The 21132-nt window shown below is 38.1% G+C and overlaps 1 protein-coding gene across 2 annotated transcripts; it reads left to right on the top strand.

Annotated features, from left to right (window-relative positions):
* The first annotated feature begins 570 nt into the window (after nucleotides 1–570).
* On the top strand, nucleotides 571–20458 carry hsd17b12b (hydroxysteroid (17-beta) dehydrogenase 12b). Of its 2 annotated transcripts, none has more exons than XM_043244719.1 (11): nucleotides 571–872; nucleotides 9173–9219; nucleotides 9640–9715; nucleotides 13330–13437; nucleotides 13738–13802; nucleotides 13923–13967; nucleotides 14762–14796; nucleotides 15576–15657; nucleotides 15882–15947; nucleotides 16474–16623; nucleotides 17263–20458. In XM_043244719.1, exons 1-11 carry the CDS (start codon nucleotides 719–721, stop codon nucleotides 17368–17370), a joined length of 936 nt encoding a protein of 311 aa, XP_043100654.1. In that variant the 5' UTR covers nucleotides 571–718; the 3' UTR covers nucleotides 17371–20458. The 2 variants fall into 2 exon arrangements, with proteins under 2 accessions (XP_043100654.1, XP_043100655.1); XM_043244720.1 differs by lacking the exon at nucleotides 571–872 and adding an exon at nucleotides 6282–6393.
* Nucleotides 20459–21132: the final 674 nt, after the last annotated feature.

The raw sequence follows: 21132 nt of genomic DNA, 5'->3' as shown, positions 1-21132 counted from the left end.
AGGCAAAACCCTAAGGTTACAGGATATCATAAGACCAGCCAGACAACCAGGTATATACACAATATTAAAAAAAATATTATATATACCACGTTTACTCACTACAGTATACAGAATACAAATTATGGATTAAATAATTGATCAGTTAATAAACAGCAGTAGAAGTTAAAAAGCACTGCTGCTAGGCCTACTTTCATAATATACAAATTTACTCGTTTCGTTTGTTTCAGTGTTTGTTCACGTAAACGTTCCCGAAAAACCGAAAAGGGACGAACAGACGCTTCACGGTCCTGTCTTGAATTCACACACAATTTATTTGTTTATTATATATGCATTTTTATTTAACCAGCCTATGTTTTTCCTAGCCTACGCATGCGATCGTATCACTCCGCCCAAGCTTTTAATTTTTTTAAGCTCTCTGAAGTACCAGCGTTTTGAGACGTCCACATTTCCACAGCGTCTCAATATTTCAGCGCGCTTTGAATCTTCGTCCTTTCGCTGACGGAGACGACTCGACGCGGTGACGCGCCGGTGAGATGACCAATCAGAAAGCGGTCTGCTGAAAACGCAACAGTACGTCATTAACGCGGAAGCGGATGTGCTTCGGTCCTGCACGCCAACGAGCCGACAGCGTGCGGCATCGCGTCTATCGGTATTTGCAGCAAACGCCGTGAAAGCGGTAGTGATCTTGCGTGTGTGGGGCTAGTTTGCCGGTGTTAGGATGGAGCCGCTGGCCGATGCGCTGTACTGGATCGGTGCTGTCACTCTGGCCTGGGTCTCGGTGAGCGCCGTGCGCGGGCTGCTCGGCGGCGTTCGCGTGTGGATCGTGGGCAATGGGAATCTGATGCGGGCCGCCAAACTCGGGAAATGGGCAGGTGGGTGCACACGCTGCAGTGACCGGTGTCGCGTTTTTATCATTATCATCAGGCAAACCGCTTTAACGGTCAGCTATCGGTTCGTTATGTGTAACACGATGGTCGTATGAGGTTTCGCTGTGAAGCAATCTGTGAAAATGAGGTTTGGAGCGAATTTAGCTTTTTTGCTGTTTGGCTACACTTCTTATACTGACTTCCACTGAGACAGTCTAATCCGCTTGACGGATCCACCTTGCGATAATACTGTTTCCGGGTCCTCCACTGCTTCGGCTGAAGATCTCGTAGCTCCAGTGCACTGCTGTGTCCCTCGTTGCTTGAATGGAGGGACCAGAACCAGTTATAAGAGGTTTGATTTGATCTCTAGGAACCACATGTCTGATAAAAGTGCAGTACAGACATGCAATATTTAGTTTATGATATGGATAAAAGTGGTTATACGATCATAAAAAACCTAAATGAAACATGGAATTATCATTTAAACTTTGTGACTGTGTTTAAACCAGACTATGAAGTAGCATTTTCAAAGATTGGCAATCAATTCTCACGATTAACCATCAACTGTGTCAACTCTTGATTTCCTGCTTATTAATAGTTAGTAAGGTGGTTTAAAAGTTTAAGTGTCAGGTATCGGTCTGAAATATAGTCATGCAGGATAAGACATAGTATGTGCTTTATGGCCCGGGTTCACAAACAGGGCTTAGCCTAAACCAGGATTAGGCCATAGTTCAGTTAGGAGCTTTAAGTAATTTTTATTAACATGCCTTTACTGGTGTACATCTTAAGACAAAACAAAGGCAATGACATGTTTTAATATCAGTCAGTGCAAGTTTCTTACAGCTGAAACGGCTCTATTTAGATTAGGATTAGGTTTAAGGCTGTCTGTGAAACTGGCGGTAAAAGTACCAATAAACAGGTAATGTGTTCATCGGTCTGGTTAGTCCCACTGGCTGCAAACGCAGCTAATGAAGTTGGTCTCAGGTTATTGTGCTCTGGGGTGTGTTTCCCAAACATTTATTTATTTGTGGCGACCTGCCACGATATCAAAACCGACCGTTTCTTCAGAAAGTTTCGGTGAATAAATATGAGCAAGTAATGCACGTTTAAAAAATCAAGGCGAGGGTGTTTTTATATCACTGTGTTTCTGAAGGAAGGCTGTCTTTCAAAAAAATGTTATGTTCATTTTCATCAGAGCTCAGAGATGCTTTGTTTACAGCCGAAACCTCAATTTCTCGTTCTTAAAGCACCTCCTGCTGTAAGAGAATGAATTTGCATTGTTTAATAAATCCGTCTGATTTCCACAGCAAACATATATTTAGCTTATCAAAAAAATAATCTACTCTATAAGGACATAGCTGTTGTTATTGATTCCTCCCGGAAGTTAAGTTAGGGTCACAAAAGTGACTTTTGTTTGTTGTCGTTGAAACCGTCTATAGGTGTAACAGGTTCTTTTTACTTTTTACAAACCTGTTGAATCTAATAGGAAAAAAACAACAACTTTAGAGTACACTTTTTTTTTTTGGTGTGGCTAGACTCGGAGAACCTTTAAACAGACCTACAAGAAACACCAAGATAATTAATCGACTCAAAAATTCTTTTGTTGAAGTCATCAGTTTGCAGTACTTTAAGTTATCTTTAAATAAAACAATTGTAATCGTGAGAATCACTTTGTAACTGGTTGGTTTGGTTCATGGCTTATGCTTTAACAAAGACTTTCTTTTACTATGGAAAAAATATTTCTGCAATCAAAGCCTCTGAAAAGACACCACCAGCATGCAATATCAGGTAGCTAGCATGTCAATGGTTAATAGCAAACATCTTGGTTTTTTTTTAAGAAAGTAAACGGTTATATAGTATACAGTTTCCGGGGATATAGACTGTTAATATGTAAAGATACAGAAGGTAATAGAAGCACAAGTTCATAAAGTATGGCTCTGGGTCTTAATTGACATGGACTGTCTAAAGGATAAAGGTGATGTTAACCAGGGCGGAAGGGATTTGGAGTTAACGGTGTACACTCTGCCAATGACTTTTTAGCCAGAATGATCCTGCGTTATACAGAGACTTGACTTTTGACCAAAGGCTTATCGTACGTGGCGTTCCAAGAGTCCATCATTCTGTAGAGTTTAGACCAGTCACCCCATCAACATACTTTGCTCTGATTTTGACTTCAGCTCATATCTAATCGAATGACTTCCTTGCTGTCAATCATTTTTTTAAAGCTACTTTTAAATGGTAGCCGTTGATCCTCCAATAACAACGAGAGTACCTTTTTATTTTTTTTTATTTACACAAACTGATAGTGTTTTGATATTAATTTAATTAACCAAGTTATATTGTATGCTTCCGGATGTATGTTTTCAGGAAAAAACAACCTGGTCTTATAAAAATATGTATCCCTGTGCACATTTCGCCGCAGTTTCAAAGAGAAATGTCCAATACATTTGTTGACGCAACTGTGCCATTTCAACGTACTTTTACACGGATTTGAACAGTTTTGTCAAACTGTAGTTACACGGGATTCGAACTGGAGATCTTCGGCCATCTCTCTTCCAGCATATTAATACCGTTTTGAAGTCATAACATGATATTTTTCAATTGTGCAAAAAGTATGCTGAATGAATCGAAAGTCAGTAAATTGATGAGGAATAAAAGGCGTCTAAGTTTTACTGCGTTTAGGGTTGATTTAATTTCTTCTGGAAACTGCAGTGATATGTAGCCTACTTGTTGGTATGCGTTTTGTATTTTAATGTATTAATAATGATGTGACTTTCATGAAACTTCACTATAAATTAGGATTTTTAAAATGCATTACAAATAAGAATTCTGTCTTTTATAATGTGCCCTTTTTTATCTTGGGAAAAAAAATAAACCATTTCTAGTATTGTATATGAAAGCCAGTGACATATACCAAACCATTTGTGAACAGTATTTCGAGTTTGAATTCATTCAATTGTTTTGCTTAAAGAAAAAAAAAAAGGACATTTAAGTTGTTTTCATTGTTAATCTCATCAGGTACTATTTGAGAACGAATCATTCATGACTGGATTTCTGAACCAAACCCAAACTCGAAAGAATAATTTGTTTAGAATAGAGAAAGCTCCCTTTATATGACCATTATATGACTGACAGAGTACACCGCGTTGACTTAAATCTCAATATTGGATCTAATGAAGGAGAAAAAGACACCTATACCTTAGATGCCCTTGGGGTTCAAATTTAATTTTCAAAGTGAACCATACCTTTCAGTTTCTTGCTCTGACCAGTCGTTTTGCTTCATAAGACCTCTTCAGTATATATTCAGGAGCCATGGCTGCTTTTGTGTCATTTGTTTACGTTTTTTGACTTCCAAAATAATGGTTGCTGTGGACTTGATGTATTTCATTTTATTGGTTTTTATTATTTATTTATAGAATCAATAAAGACTTTTAGTGTTCTACTTCTTGTACGGCCAGAGGGTAAATACATTTACATCACATTTTACAATTTGGGTGAGCTACCGCTTAAATACCAGGTAATAATGTCTTGATAATAATGCCATTGTCTTCATTTCTCTGCCGTTATTATCTGAATCTCTGTGCGTAGCTATTTTTGTGAATGAAGGCATTTGTTGGTTGGATGTAATTGGTTGACTGAATGAGAGCTGTGGTTGGACATTTGAGTTCTTCTGCGCATTTACATCTCTGGTGAAGAGCACCCTCCGTGCCTCATCTTCTTATTAAACATATTATCTCCCTCCATTTAGCCATCTCTTTTACGTCATTCCCTCCTGTTTCTCGTGGAACAATGTGCATTGTTTCCTCTGCATCATTTCCCTCAACTTTTCTGGTGATTTTGTTTCATTGCTCTGTTATTAACTGATAAACCAACAATAGATAAAAGACCAATGGATATCTTTTTTGTTATTTTTTTTTTTTTATCCACACTTTGTATGTATGTATGTATGTATGTATGTATGTATGTATGTATGTGTGTATATATATATATATATATATATATATATATATATATATATATATATATATATATATATATATATATATATATATATATATATATATATATATATATAATAATATAGTGCATTGGATCGCAGATGATCTGTGATTCATATAAACCAGTATTAATGGTTAGGCCCAACCATTATCGAGTTAAAGTTATCATTTGCATGTGTTTTGCCTTGGCAATTTACACATTCAAGCATTTTCAGGGTACGTATACGGCTGATTAGAGAAACCAAATGTGTGTCAGTATTAGGTCTGTGCATTTAGTCTTAAAGAGACAGTAGCCTAGAAATACCTACTACTGTCAACTTGTCCTCCAACAAAAATTACGCTATAGGTTTGTTCAACTACTTTTATACAACCTATATTTACGTGTTTAAGTTCTGCGCCCTCAGGCGTGAAAATAATGTCATGTTGCGTATGTCTTCATGAAATGACGTACGATTGGTATTGCCAGTCAAAATGCGTGTTTCGTTTAAATGCAGTGTTTTCCCACTGTAATTAAAACATTTATAACTCCACACCTAAACCTACCTCTTACAAAAACCCTGCAAAATCATAAATTCTAATGTATTTATATATTATGAGCACGTGCTTTCTCTGGTTTCGTTCCCATACTCGCACGGTCACGTCTCATCGTCGCCAGACTGAGCTACACAACGCAGAATAAATAGTACGAAACGGCTTCGATGGGTCGACGTTTTAGGGACTGTAGGCTGTTCATCTATGCTTTTAATTCGAACTGTGCGCTTGTTCTTGTTGTGTGACTGTCTATAGTAGTTAGGATGGGGTACCGTGTCTCCTGTAAATGTGTGATTCATCTTTATTTCAGGAATTCGCACGGTACACTGGCTCGTCATTTACTGAGAATTTCGAGTCAAAAAATACTGATTTCTACACGTACGTACAGTCAGACACATGATGACGCAATTATTAATTAGTGTGCCGTATTTCAACAAGAAATATGGTGCTGATTACAATTCTCTGATGTGGCTTTAATTGAAGGCTCTTCCCCTCTTGTGCACATTGTTCTGAATGCTTCATTAATAGATATTTATGAATTGCTGTAATGCTACTGTACCGCACACTCGATCGCAGAAGACATTCACATAGTTCTCCCCCTTTCTGAAAATATCTTGCCTCAGGGAAAAATAAATGCATCGTGGTCTATTTTTAGAGCAGCCGATTTTAAAACCGTCCTTTTGAACAGCGCTGCTGATGTGAAGCAAATAAAGCCATCGAGAGAGGCACGTGGCACCCCATGCTATTTAAAGAAGCATGTTACTGGGAGTGGGGGCCCAGGAGACACTTTGAATCCTCTACTGCGGCATCCAATGAGGAGGGAGGATCCCGGTCTGCGGACGGAGAGGGGTGTGCTGTTACATAACACTGCAAACATGGGAACATCCAAGGGCAGCGAGGGATGGCAGTTTTTGTTTTTCTCAAAGTTTTCCAGGTTTCAAAGAGAGAAACTCGGCGGAGAACTGTCTGCTTGCTTGTCACAACCCCTTGGAAAAACCGTAGGTTGAACCGTACCGTTAATGGCTTAATATAAACCCGCAATGAATTCCACAACATATGTAGAAAATTACAAATAAAACGCCAGCAGCTAGCACAACGCAACAGTCGGGCGCATATAAATGTGTATAAATATAAAAATGAGTCGCTCTTCGTTGTGTGACATTCAGCTGCAGTGAATGCATGGCTTCTCTGTATGGATGCATGTACGGCCTGGTCCGCGAGCCCGGGGAGGAGGAGTGCGGTGCATGTGATGCCGGGGGAAGCTGAGGCTCGTTTGTATTCAAGTGCTGCAGCTGTTCCAGACGAGGCTGCAGTGCTTGCCTGGTATTTTTAATCTCCTGTTCTTTTTTTAGCCTTCAGAATATTTAGCAGCAGCAGCAGCAGCATCAGTGTGCGCTGTGAGGGGGCGTCTTCACTCTTATAAGATCATTTCTCAGTTGACCAGACTCCAGCATTTAATCTTTTGATACGTAGCTCGAGAAGGTCGGCGAAAAAGAACTTTTTGCGATAACCCGCCGGTTACTAATGTGAAACTAACTAAGGGGTGTTTCCCTGTTGCCGTCTCAAATGTTTGAGAAACTGAAATGTTTTCGTAACCTCGTGGTTTTAGGGAAGGTTTATTTAGCATTTTTCATAGTCCAGGTAGAAGGCGCCCGTCTGACTAACGTACAGTTTGTGTGAGAAATGAATGAATTCATAGCTCTTTAAAATGAACTTGAATCACATTGACCCAAATTCCTCGTCTATATGTTTGGTCTCACCTTCTGAAGATCGCTTTCTAACAGATGATGCTCAAAATCTGTGAATGTTTTTAACTCTGATGCAGGCTGGGTGATATTGTAGAAAATGGCGTGCTGGAATAAAAAAAAAATAGCTGGGACCCAGTTGTTTCTTATATTTTTCTTATGTTTTGTTTCTTGACAATGCAAGTGTCAGATGCTTATAATACATACACTACTATATACGTCTGGGGTAAAAACGTTTGTGCGAGGATTTATTAAATTGATCAAAAGTGACAGTAAATACATTTATAATGTTACAAAAGATTTTAAATGAATGCAAAACTCAAAAAAAAAAAAAAAAAATGGAGAAATGGTTTCCCCAAAAAATATTTCATTACAACTGTCTGTATATCAGTGCTGTGACACTATAAATGTGAACAATCACATGCAAAATCATTTTGTTTGCATAATGTTTGTATACTGTGTATATTTATTAGTTATACATAATGCACATACATGCATGTATACATTTAAGAAAAATGTATTAAATATATTTATAGAACATATGTATACACAAAAATACATGTTTGATCAAATAAATGCAGCCTAGCTGAGATTCTTTATTTTTATTTCTTTTCACTTAAAAAAAAAAAAATCTCAGTCAAAATTAAAAGGACACATTTAGCATGTAGTTAGTTTCAATTTATTTTTCATTCTCAATAAATTTATTCAGTAGAGCTGGAAACGTTCAGTAGTTATATTGCTTGCGTTTTGTAGTATTTTTATTTTCTGTTTATCATTGTGATTACCTTCTTCTTCTTCTATTAATATTTAAAATTTTGAATTGGTACATTTGTTATGTTAAAGTTAACCTTCTAATGCATAGCCGTTTCTTCATGAACTTGCCATGGTTTTAGTGAAGGACAGGTTATTTTGCCTTTATGAAATTCTGAACATGTTAGAGGCTCAAAATTCAAGACAATCACGTAACCAATGTATTTTGTTGATTTGTGCATTACCCACAGTAGTCGTCAAGATATTTCTGCACCTTTCTGAAGACAGCATACAAACTGATGCATCATCTTTAAACTGGATGTCTAGTTAAACTAAAGCACAGATGTGATGCGATACAACAGCGTGAGGAGAGTTTTTCTGAATAAGACTCCCATTCATTCACATTTCCAGCTTGTGTTTGCAGACATTGCTCCGGGTGTGTTATGCGATGGAGGCATTTGGCCGTAGAGCAGCATTCATACAAACCCCCCCCTCTCTGTCCTCACCTAGCAGTACACGCTGCAAGCGCTCCGTCCCAGCCACTGTTTTTTTTTTTCCCTCCGCTCATGTGGAGTAATGTATTGTAAATGTGCTTAAAAATAACTGGGAAAATGGTTCCCTTGCCTCTAACTGTGTGCCGCCCCCCTCCCAACTGTACTCTCCGTTAGCCGCTTGCCTTTCACTCTTCCCTTTCTATTTTTAACTGCCCCCAGGATCAGTCCTCATTCGCTCCTCCCTTGCGCTGTCTTATTGTTCGTCATCCACCCCTCCCTCGCCACACTCTCTTGTGTTACTCCAGCCGGTGTATGCGGGCTGCCCATGTAAATCTTTAATCAGTGCTGGCATCTCTGACACCAAAGATGCCAGGCTAAAGGGTGGGGATGCGCGTCCCGTGTCCTTGATGCCCGGTGAACAGGGAACCGAGCACGAATTCAAGCTTTCTATAAATGTGAAGCCCTTTCCCTTTTTGCTTGCCTCCAAGCTATTTTTGAACCGTGTTTGGGGGGGGGTGACTGGGCTTTTTGTGTAGGTTAATCAAAAACGCTGTCGTTTCCGTGCTTTCATGAGCACACACCCAGGTTTAACGTGTCCCCGGACTCTTCAGTTTTTTTTATGTAATAGTTAGTTATTCTAGCCGAATTTAATTCCATCCGAAAGTAATAGCTTGGCCTGTTTATTAAAATGCATAATTACACCACCTATCAGCGCCAGCCTTGCCTTTACTTTGCTTGATAATTTGCATTGTCCCTTCAGTAATATGACTCTGTCTTTTTCCCTGTAGTTGTGACTGGGGCCACCGATGGAATCGGAAAAGCCTATGCGGAGGAGGTAAGATTCCTCAGGTTTTATTTGTTTTTTTTTCTCCCTCTCTTCACGGAAATCACAATGAGTCATCAAACTAGAGGTCTCAGTCAGAGTTCAGGGAAAACTCCGCTCTCAAAGGTTTGCCTCGTACAGTCGGCAAACCAGCAAGCATTTGCCACCCTGCTGCTTCTCATTTCTGCCATTCGATGGCCTTTATGAATTGTGCTTTTTATTATATACTATTTGGAATGATTATACCAAACGAGATCTGATTCTGTAATGGTGCACTAGGATGAGCGGGATCATTTCGATGGTAATACGAATAAAAATGGATGATTTGATTGGGAAGGGTAGATTACTTACGATCCGAGCGATTGAATGTATAATCAAAGTGAAGTAATAAAATTATAATAATAATGTATGATGTGAAATGATTCTGTGCAGCTTGCTCGACGAGGTTTTGCTATCGTTCTCATCAGCCGTACTCAAGAGAAGCTGGATGAAGTGTCCAAAGCTATCGGTATGTATCTTTCTAATAACACCGCGTGGACGTCTGTTAATAAACGCGGGCAGAATAACATTTTTCGTTTTGGTTTTTTTTTGGTAGTATTACCAAAATTATTGTTGGTACCTGCTTTCAAGCATGCATTCATCATGTTTTTTTTTTTTGTTTGTTTTTTTTGTGAAAAATAAAGATGCTAAATTTCATAACGCTATTTAACATTAATAACAGAATTATTTATTAGCAGCGTAGTTTTTTTTTTTTTTTTTTTTAAATATATAAAGTATAGATTACAATTATTCAAAATGTGTTGTGTTTATCTGTGAGATGATCACTTTTATTTATTTACTGAACCCAAACCTGAAAAGAGAGATCCCACAGCATTCTCGTTCATGTAGTTCATACAGTTATAACTATATCACAGATGAATTATATTTAGCCTGTTTGCAAAATGATGTATTTTAGGATTAATGAAGTGAACTTCTGGGAAGGTCCATAATACATGCAATATGGAAAATTTGATATATATTTATATTACTTCCTAGTCTGTTGTTGCGTCTTCATCGTGTTGCTATAGGAAGAAAAGTTATTAAAAAAATATTGATTCATTTACAATTGTATACATATAATCCATTGTTGGTTGTTCATTATACCACTGACACCGCAAGAACAAAGCAAAAGCAGGATCTCCTAGTATGCCATCGTTGAATGAATGGAGCAGCAGTGGCTGAATCACAGATGCCCCCCCCCATTCATTTTTTTCTTGTCCTTTGGTTGGCTGACTCCTGATCTGAGAATGATGGCATGATTTTGAGCATGCACGCACGTGTGTGCACCCATGTGCTGGCAAATGTGCGTTTGTGTTTGCTTGTGTGCAGAGGACCTGTGGTGTACCTATTCGTGTGTGTGTGTGTGTGTGTATGCGAGAGACGGAGGGAGAAAGTCGTGAGCAGTGAGTGCTGCTCCTGTTTGTGAGGCAGAGAGTGTCTCCCTCTGCTAAATGAATGTGGATGTTAATGAGCGGAGTTATTTTTAGCTCTGTGTTGAAAGGCAGGCACTCTGCCAATTGAGCTGCCTGGCTGCTGCAGCAGAGCGCGACTTCACAGATGGAGGTGGATCCTGGAGATGTCATGGCGGGGATGAGAGAGAGAGAGTGAGAGAGCATCGAATGGAAGAAATCAGCCCAGTGACCTCCACTGAACACACTGGCAAATACAGTCATGTGCATCTTTCATCAGATGCGGTTGGAATTATTTGATAAAACGTGTGGTCGTAATGACTCTTACCTCTCTTACGTGTGTGGTGTAGTCCTCCAGATGGACAGGATTTCTGTGTTGTGTGGTATATTTTATACTCCATGACTAATCAAATGAAACTAAAATCTTGACATGACCTGGTCTCATGGCATAAATGTTCCTGGGTGCACTTTTTTTTTGCCAGATATGTACTTCTTGGTACACTTTTCATATCACTGCAGTTTGCAAAAGAAATAAACAGGGTGGCACTTGAGGAGCGAGAAGCTCTTGTTCGAATCGCATGTAACTACGGTTCGACAGAACAGTTCAAATCTGCGTAAAAGGAAGTTGAAATGGCACAGTTGCGTTAAATTTATATCAGTTGTGCATTTAACAGTTTCACTATCAGGTTTAGGGTTAGATTTGGTATAGGGCATATTTCCAACACAATTCATTTTTAGCAACAGTCCAAGGATATTTGAATCCTGGAAAAAAAAAAAAAAAGTGCCAGGGTTCACATGAACCTGTGTTTTAGTGACACTCAGTGGACTTTTCTCTTTGAAACTGCAACGAGACGTACTGTAAGGCATTTAAAAACACAAAGTGATTTTTTTTTTTTTTTTTTTTTTTTTGAGACCAGGTAGTGCTTAGGGGAGTTTTATAAAATGTAAAATAAGAAGCTGTGGAAACTCTCAAAAAGTTAAGTACCTGGATGCTTGTGTGTTCACACCTCAGGAACTAGGAACAATTTTAGATTGATGGGAACTAAATGTACTTCAGAGTAGGGTCTAAAACGGTTCTATAGGAACTACCAGTGACGTACACCAAGTGTACACTGATTGGCCGAACGCATGTGTGCAAAAGCAGGCACCCACCATTTTTAAAAAGTCTGATTAAAAAAATTAATGTAAATCAAAAAATAGAAAAATAAAGTTAATGTTAACAGCCTTTACCTGTTTGCACTGTTGTACCGTTCTCTTTTCTCAGACTCCATCACATAGATATGCAAGCGGCCGATACGTCTACAGTGTATTTCCATTATAACTAAAAAACATCACAATGTCCTCCCTCCGTTTATTGTTTTAAGTTCTTGAATGCTGTACTTAAACGACGTAGCTGTTCACTTTTGACTTCCTGTTGGCAGTGCGAATGCAACCTAAAGTTCTGCCTTAGTGGGCTAGTTCCTGTAACTTGTATCCTGGAACTATATGGCGTCAAAGGGGCTATATAGTCATTATTTTTATTTTGGTTGCATACAAAAAGTATTGTCGTAGCTTTGTAAAATTACGGTTAAACCGCTGATGTGGCATGGTTTATTTTTTATCGATGTCCTTGCGGTTTCTGCATGTTGACCATGTGAGGGTCAGACAGCCGTTTGTGTTCTGAAGATGAAAGAAGGTCTTGCAGGTTTGGAACGGCATGAGGATGAATAAGTAATGACAAAAGTTTTCTCTTAATAGAGTTAAAGGTTTAAAAAAACAATTAAATCCTGTCATTAATTACTCAGCCCCATGGAGTGAAGAGATGATCTTCGGAACACAAATGAATATATTAGTGATCAAATCTGAGAGCTCTCTGCTCTTCCATAAGACAGCACTGGAACTGACAATATTCCCAGGACATCGCTTAAATAGCCCACGTGACATCAGTGCTTCAACCGTGATTCGTATTAATAGTAGTAATAATAGTAGTAATAATAAAAATAATAATATTATAATTTTTCAAGCAACCACATCAAACCTGGAGCTTATTTTATTGCGTTATAACTCATAATTGCAATTTTTATTTTAAGATTTACGATTAGATTAGTCCAAATCACACAGCCTTACTGCCATAAAGTGTTTATTTCGTATTTACATGTCAAACAGAAATAAGTCAAACACAAAAATTTGCCAAATTGATATCACTTGCAGAGCTGTTCATTGAAAAATTGATACTGTGTGCGTTTTTCTGCCATTTTCCTAGTGTGAATTTCTGAGTGTAAATATACACATTTCTTTCAGTGAAGCTCAAGAGTGTCTACCAGCGCAGTACTGAATGGACTTCTGTATTTCTTTCATCCGCTCTCTTTTCCCCCTGTCCATATTCCGTAATTAAAGTAGCCTGCGTTTTACAATAGAACATTTTTAGTGTGTTTTACAGAAATGAATCATGCTCTTATGAAGAGAAACTACAGATGTAGTTTAAGCGACATGCTTTGTTGCAGTGATTCGATGATAGATAGTTATGTTGGTTGACTTAATGGAAGTTTTACACTGAAAACTGTCTTGCTTTCAACAAATTAAACAAATGCAAGACAGCGTTGCATTATGTGGTTAACATTCTGTGACATTTCATAAAGCTCCTAATGTTTTGTCATTTTGTAAAAAGTCTACCTTTTCTTTTTTCCCCCTCCAGAGAGCAAGTATAACGTAGAGACCAAAACCATTTCTGCTGACTTTGGATCTGTGGACATCTACCCTAAGATCGAGTCTGGACTGGCCGGATTGGAAATAGGAGTTTTAGGTATATTACATACCTGAAATTTAGATGATCGCGGCAGACTGTACTGAGTTATTTGGTTTTATCCAGAACAAGATGTTCTGGGCTCAAACAGCGGAACTTTTTTTTTTTTTTTTTTTTTTAAATAATGAGTTGTCTTTTCAGTAATACTTTAGTATTTGCTGCCAGCTATGGGAAGGTAGAGGGAACTACCTGTGTTTGCAGATCTCTTAAAAATATCCTTTTTTATTATTATTATTATTATTCAAACGCTTTGCAAATGTATTTTTTTAATTCTTTTAATGTCTCTTCCTCTTCCTGCAGTAAACAATGTTGGAGTGTCTTATTCCTACCCAGAGTTCTTCCTCAACATTCCTGATGTTGACAGTGTGAGTTTATGTTGCCATTTGTGCAATTACAATTTGATTGATAGAAGCGTAATTGTCTGGTGTGATCTGATTGGTTGATGTTTGTTTTGGTTGGTAACATATTGACAGTTGTGATTGCAGTTCATCAGCACTATGATCAACATCAACATTACATCAGTTTGTCAGGTAGGAGAAATGAGCTTCTTCCTCAAGCCTTAGAAACAGCCTTTGCTCATCCACTGAGAGTCTGAAAACCAAGTGCATGTATAAATTGGAGATGTACCGGTACAAAATATCTCCACCGGTGCAGATGATATCAACAGCCAGAAATTCGAAGACCTTCACACACAAGTTGGAATCTGACATCTTTTTCTGACTCCTTTTGATTGACAGAATATTATTTGCCTACATAATTTACTGCTATTGGTATCTGATTTTGTGGCTGTTACCAATTACTGGCCGATGTATCTGTTCATATATAGCATAAATGACAAAAACAGTCATTACTTTTATAAGAGTAATATCGCCTGTCTTGTGTCCTCTGTATCACCTTACTGTGTCTTGGCAGGCCAGGTTTCTGAGCACAAAATAAGTGGCATGAATTGTTGGTCCTATGTGTAGGTTAATGCATTCATTGATTAGGTATTAGAAAGTTTATATATACAAAAAAATATATATACATCTCTTGCTATATGATGCTCAGGAAAGTTGCAGTACTTTAATATGAACCCTGAAATTTTGAGTCTATGCTGCCACCTTCAGGATCCATACTGTATTATTCTGCAATACAATGTGTGTGGTTTGCAAAAATACATGTCCATTCGTAGACATAGGGCGGATTAAAGTTTATAGTGTGCATTTTTGTATATGCAAAATATTACTGACAAGATTGCTGGAGTTGATCGTATTTTCCTTTATTTTGCGATTGCTTTTAAACTATGTAGATCTGATTCATATGCTCTGTCCTTGCACTTTTGTAGATGACACGGCTGGTACTGCCCAGGATGGTGGAGAGGTAGGTTCAGAAGTCAACAAACTCTGATTTTTGTTGACATTCAAAGTAGTGTTTGGTAAAGCAGATGGAATAAATCTTACACTTGGAGCAATATGACTAACTAGTAGGCTCTGTCCCATTAGACTGTGTGTCATGCAATTTTATTTTTAAAGCGTTTGGTCATCCCATGCTTACGCAGTGGTTTTGGCCTTTACTTCTTGCACGCTTCAGTCCAGTAATCATGAGCAAACGCTCCACTTTCACGTATTTTGATCTGTCAGGCTGGTGATTTGCATGTTGATGATAAACTGTTAAAGGGGTAGTTCTCACACGCACAGAACTTTCTTCTGCTGGATACAAAAGTAGATATTTTGAAAAATGTTCATTTTGGGTCAACTGTCCCTTTAATTACTTTTTATGGCAAAGGCTGGCAGTGTCGAGCTGTAATGAAACATACATTAAATCGATTTTTTTTTTCCAACCAATGTATTTAGCTAAGGATAGTTTGGAGAATAAAAGACATGTTAATAGTATCTGTAGCTCCTAGAGCCCTAGAGTCTGGTGCGCACTAATACATAGTGCAACAGTATGCACACTGGCATGGGCACTGGTTGCCATAGCAACAGGGATGCAAGAATCCATTAGCAGGTACCAGTGTGTTAGAAGGGATAATTCTGTGCTGTCAGAAGAGTCAAGTGAAAATGGAATGAATACATGGGACATTTTAAGCACTGTTGTCTGTGTAAAACATGCTTGTGCTGTTCAGACATTAACGGGTGAAACAACACAACTTTTTCCAGGTCTAAAGGAGTGATCTTGAATGTTGCTTCAGCGAGTGGCATGTACCCAGTTCCTCTTCTCACCCTCTATTCGTCTTCAAAGGCAAGTCATCTTTCTCTTATTCCTTCTACCATTGATCAGTTTTTCATCATCTTCGTGAGAGAGGTCTGTTTTGTCTTTCGTTGCTGTATAGAAAGTGTTTAGCAGCACTGTTTGAACAAATTAGTTGTTGATATTAGAATGCTACTGCAGCTCTTTTTTTTTTTTTTTTTTAACTTTCATCATGTTAAAAACCACACATTGCATGATTATTTCCATACCTCCAGGCCTTTGTGGACTTCTTCTCCCGTGGGCTTGACGCTGAATACAAAAGCAAAGGGATTGTTATACAGGTGGGTGACAATTTATTAACAGTAGTTCAACACCGAATTTAGACATCAGCATCATCATTTCAGTATTCAAAGTAGATTTTAAAGAAACGCGCCACTTTTTCTAAAAATAGGCTCTTTTTAGAAGGTTTTTTTTTTTTTTTTTTTTTTTTTTTTTTTTTTTTTACCATTTTTGAATCCATTCAGCAGGTGTAATGATATTACTCAATGCCTGAAAATAGTCCCCAACAATTTCAGGCACTGCATGATACGGCAGTACATGAGAATGAGAGTATAGTTCCTAGTTATATCAGCCTAGAAAAGAGAGTCAAAAATATCGAAACTCTAATGCTAACGGTCTAATCTGATGCTAGCTGCAGATAAAGGATATCAGCTGAAAGGATTCAAGTTGGAAAGTGAGCCTATTTTCAAAAAAGTGGCGTGTTCCTTTAAGTGTAATGCCATTTTGAGATATGTAGTGTTTGTTGTTTTTGCTGTATTCTATTTGAACTACTCGTATTGATAAAGTGCTTTGCGTATTGCTTTGAAGAGTGTGCTGCCGTTTTATGTGACGACAAAACTGAGCAAGATCAGGAGGCCCACTCTTGACATTCCCTCTCCCGAGCGCTACGTCAAAGCCCAGCTGAGCACTGTAGGCCTGCAGACTCGGTCGAATGGTTACTTCCCTCATGCCGTGTTGGTGAGACGCTCTTAAATTGCATTCATCTTTAATTCAGCGTTCAAGTTGATTGTGAAAGCGCACGGTACCGTTCAGAAGTTTGGGGTCAGAAAGATTTCGCTTATGCTCAGCAAGACTGCATTTTAATCGGGTCAAAAATGCAGTTACAAATGGAGAAGTTGTGAAATATTGCAGTTAAAAAAAAAAAGTATTTTTTTGTTATTTACATTAAATATACATGTATTTTAATTCTGTGATGGGCAAAGCTGAAGTTTAAACTAGCCGTTACTCAAGTCTTAAATTAAGAAACTTTTAAAACTTTTATTTGTTGTTTATTAAAAATAAAACATTTTGTAGCATTATAAATGCGTTTACTGTCACTATTGATCAATTTAATGCACTTCTGCTGAATAAGGGTATATATTATATATATATATATATATATATATATATATATATATATATATATATATATATATATATATACACACACACACTTATTAATTTTATTTTTTTAAGAATTGCACTGACTCCAAACTTTTGAACCATTCTGAATGATGAAAGCTTGTAAATTATATAAGATATAATACTAAAGTGTATTATTGTCATATCCTGTATTTTTACTGTCTAAACGAGTCTGTTATTATGTCACTGCTGCAGGGCTGGGTGACTACTGCTCTGCTTCCTGCGAAACTGCTCAACAAATATGTTATGAGCATGGGGTTGTCTCAGCGTGCACGCTATCTGAAGAAACAGAAGCAAGGTTAGAAACAGAAAAAGGACAGACAGAGGGATGAAGGGATGGTGTGATTAAACAAAGAGGGACCAACAACAACAACAACAAAAAAAAATATCTCTGTGCCCTTTTGCTGTCAGGGACCAAGAGCAATCACGTCCAACTGCTCCTGAGATGGTACGAAACAAGCAATGTATTTTCCAGTCATTAGAGTGGTTTATTGAGTTGTAGCTAACCAGAACATGATTTGCTTGAACAGCCTTTGCTGACCTACACAGTTCTTATTAGTTTGGTTAGAGAACCGCAGAATAGCTGAAGTTCTTTGTATCCTAACAGTCACTAACAGCATTGATCAGTACTGTTTGTCTGGTTTTCTTTAATGTTTAAGGTGAGTAAATTAGTAGTTGTATGGTAATAGTGATCTGAACATCAATAATGAAAAAAAAAAATTCTTAACTTAAATGCAGTGTCTATCCATTAACATAATCAAAATATATGAGCGATATGACTGAAATTAGGCAGAATGATGTACGATAATTGAACAATTGCATCTGCAGCATCTACAAAATTGGTGCACTTATAATTCTTGGTATCATAATTAGCTTTTTTCATCAGACTCAGCAGTTGTTTTCAAATTAAATGCACTACATGAACTATTTGTGCCCATTGCTGATGGCACTATGCATTCTATTTCTAGAGCATCTTTTTGAAAGGAGATGTGATTTATATTGCACTTACATTGTGGAGAGCTTGTGTGCATTCTGTGTGCTTAACTTTGTGATGCTGGTGCTGCTGGTGACAGGAAGCAAATTTCAATTCTGACAACAGCTAAGGCCGTTGTTCCGTTATTGTCTGGTCTATAACAATGCAGTATTTGCTCCAAAACAGTTCTTAGAATTCCTGAATTCATTATGAATGAAACCGTCTTGAACTTTTGAGACAAATGTCTGAAGAGTCGATGCATTCTGTATGCCTGCTTGTGAATTGATCCTCCAAATAAAAACCTGTTTCTAATAATGCTTCTAACTCTTATTGATTCATTTTTAGTGCACAAAAAGGAACCTATTTGTTGAGCATACTGTACATTTTATATTAATATACATTTTTTTTATTGCACGTGTTTGTGGTTAAATGCTAAAAATGGATGATGAAGGGTGTAGACATTATTCTGTAAGACAATGATGTCATGATTATTTTGTCATGGCTAAATTCCCTTATAGATGAATGCCATTAAAAGAAGAATGTTCTGCGGTAGCACGATTTATGAATAAAGATAATTGCGTGCTTCAATGTAAGCAAGGATATCTTCGTTTATGTACAAAGGGTTGCACTATCATTGTTGCAATTCTGTTATGCTCATCTACGCTGCATGTATACAAATTAAGTTATTTAAAATACAAAATGTAATTTATGGCAAAGGTAAATGTTCAGCAGCAATCACGCCAGTCATCGGTGTCACGTGAACCTTCAGTTGTAATATGCTGATTTTGATCAAGAAACATTTCTTATTATCAATACTGAAAACGAGCTGCTTAATATATTTGTGAAAAAATGTCTTGCATCATGGCTTTTCTTTCTTGAATTTTTAAAAATCGTTTATTTTTAAATTGGATTTCAAATCTAATATTTCCAATCTCTTAAGCACTCTTGTCTATTTGGACTGTTTTGGTTACTATAACTGTTGTTTTGGCAACCGTTTCACAAGTTCTGCTGTTACCAAGTTCAGTGGAACCATAGTTAGTTAGCAATGCTTTTGGGAAACAGACCCCAGGACGGCACTTCTAAATCCTAAGCTCACTAGACTCTCCGTGTCCAACCCATGCACATGCCCTTTGCATTTAAAAGCTACCAATATTCTATTCTTTGTGGCTTGATACAAGTGAATTTTATAGCTTTGTAGCGGCATTAAAAGGGCCATCTGCCGACTGTCAAGTCCATCTCCACTGATAGATGTGTGTGATCTCTCTCATGTTGTGTCTGAGTGCCAAATCCTCGAGTGCCATCGCTCAGCCCCCTTCCTGTTGCACGCCGCATGCGTGTTTGTTCCAGGCGGGAGTGTGAGGGGCGGGGGGTGATTCCGGAGGATAGTAATGGAAGTCGGAAGCGTGACAGTCCTGTGATGAAGGAGGAGCCGTGAGGAGTGTGTGGGAAGAGAAGGCCTATAAAAAGCCTCACAGCAGCTCTGGGTTACAAACACTCGAGACGGACACAGAACAGGAGCAGCAAACCGACTGAAGAGCTTCTAACCAGTTTCTTCGCCTACTTCTACCAGCGCTCTGACTTTCTGCTTTCAAAGAGCGGCATTGGAAGATTGACTCCGCTTGCGAGAACTACATCTAGAAGAATAATTTGAAACAAACATTCCTCGTTCGTCCAAACTTCCAGAATGTCCGCGCATGCAATGGAGATGAGCCACTTGAATGCTTTGGCCGTCCACCGGATGTCCTTGGCTGTGGAGGAATTCCCACAGATGGCGGGCTCATCCAGGATCCAAGACTGCGACAGGGCCCGCTCCGTCCTGCAAAGGAAGAGGCAGTTCAGCTGTGACAAGATTGCAGAGGAGGTGGACGAGGAAGGACCGCTCACTGTGGAGGAAGACAAAGCCCGGCGCACCTTCTTGAGGTCGCTTGAGAGTCTGCGCAGATGCACGCGAGGACGTCAGTAACTCGACGAGCCCGGGGAAGGTTTGGACGTCACCTTGAACCTGAATGGACCGAGAGACTGAGATTCAGTGTAGGATGGAGACTCTTTTAAGGGAACAGTCGGGGTAGATGCTTCACAATGAAGCCAGACTGACTGACCCAAACTGTTTATATCTACCAAAGATGGGTGATTTGCTGGTTCAGCTGTATTATACAGTACATTTCCGTTCTGATTTTTCCCTGCACTAGTAAATAGCTAATGTGTAGCATGTTGCATTTAACGTTTAACTGGAAATGTGTCGCATGCATGTCCACCTGGCTTAGAAAAGCTGACGAGCTACTGGGCCGCACGTTAGCACTGTTACGGTTTTGTCAAAGGCAAAATCGCTTTTGAGACTGTTTTTCACAGATGCATATGGAAATAGTCGCTTTATATTTTGTCTTAATATGATCTGTGCAATAAAGTTTTAAACATGTAGATACAGCTACCTTTTTTTGGGTCCTTTATCAAGTTTGTGTCTTTAAACGCGTTCACGCAGAAGAAGAATGTAATTTGATAAACGTCTCTGCTTTTTTTTTTTTTCCATACAACGGAAGTTGATGCATAGATATCACTATGAATCATTTCCCACAGTGACCCAAAATTCCTTGTTGTAGTGTTTTTAATATTTTTTCAATAGGATTTAACGTCTCACCAATAGAATCCACCACATACCAGTAAACACCATTATAGTTTCCATTAAAACCAATATAATTCCCATTATAACTATTAAAGCCATTAGTGTTTTGGGCAGCAATCTTAAATATTCATCTAAATATCTTAAATACACATCTAAATATGTATTTTTATGTTCCACAGAAGAAGGAAAAACAAACTTTTTTGGAACTAAATGGTGATAAATGACGACGGTTTTCATTTTAGGTTCACTTTCAGTGTTATACACAGAAAAGGGATCTTAAGTACTGCACTGATTTTTTTTATTCTCTGTGATATGCTTAAAAACAAATGAATGTAGTGTATTAGTAGTGTACTACTAGTGTAGTAAATGTGAGAAAAGGTTTTTGAGGTATGTATATTGGCTTTGTGAAAGTCTAACATGGAGAAGTGTAGAAGAATGGTTGAGTAAATTATTATTTTTATAGTTTCTATTT

Source organism: Puntigrus tetrazona, chromosome 7, assembly GCF_018831695.1.
Source record: "Puntigrus tetrazona isolate hp1 chromosome 7, ASM1883169v1, whole genome shotgun sequence".
NCBI lineage: Eukaryota > Metazoa > Chordata > Actinopteri > Cypriniformes > Cyprinidae > Puntigrus > Puntigrus tetrazona.
This window is presented reverse-complemented; position numbering and strand designations above follow the sequence as displayed.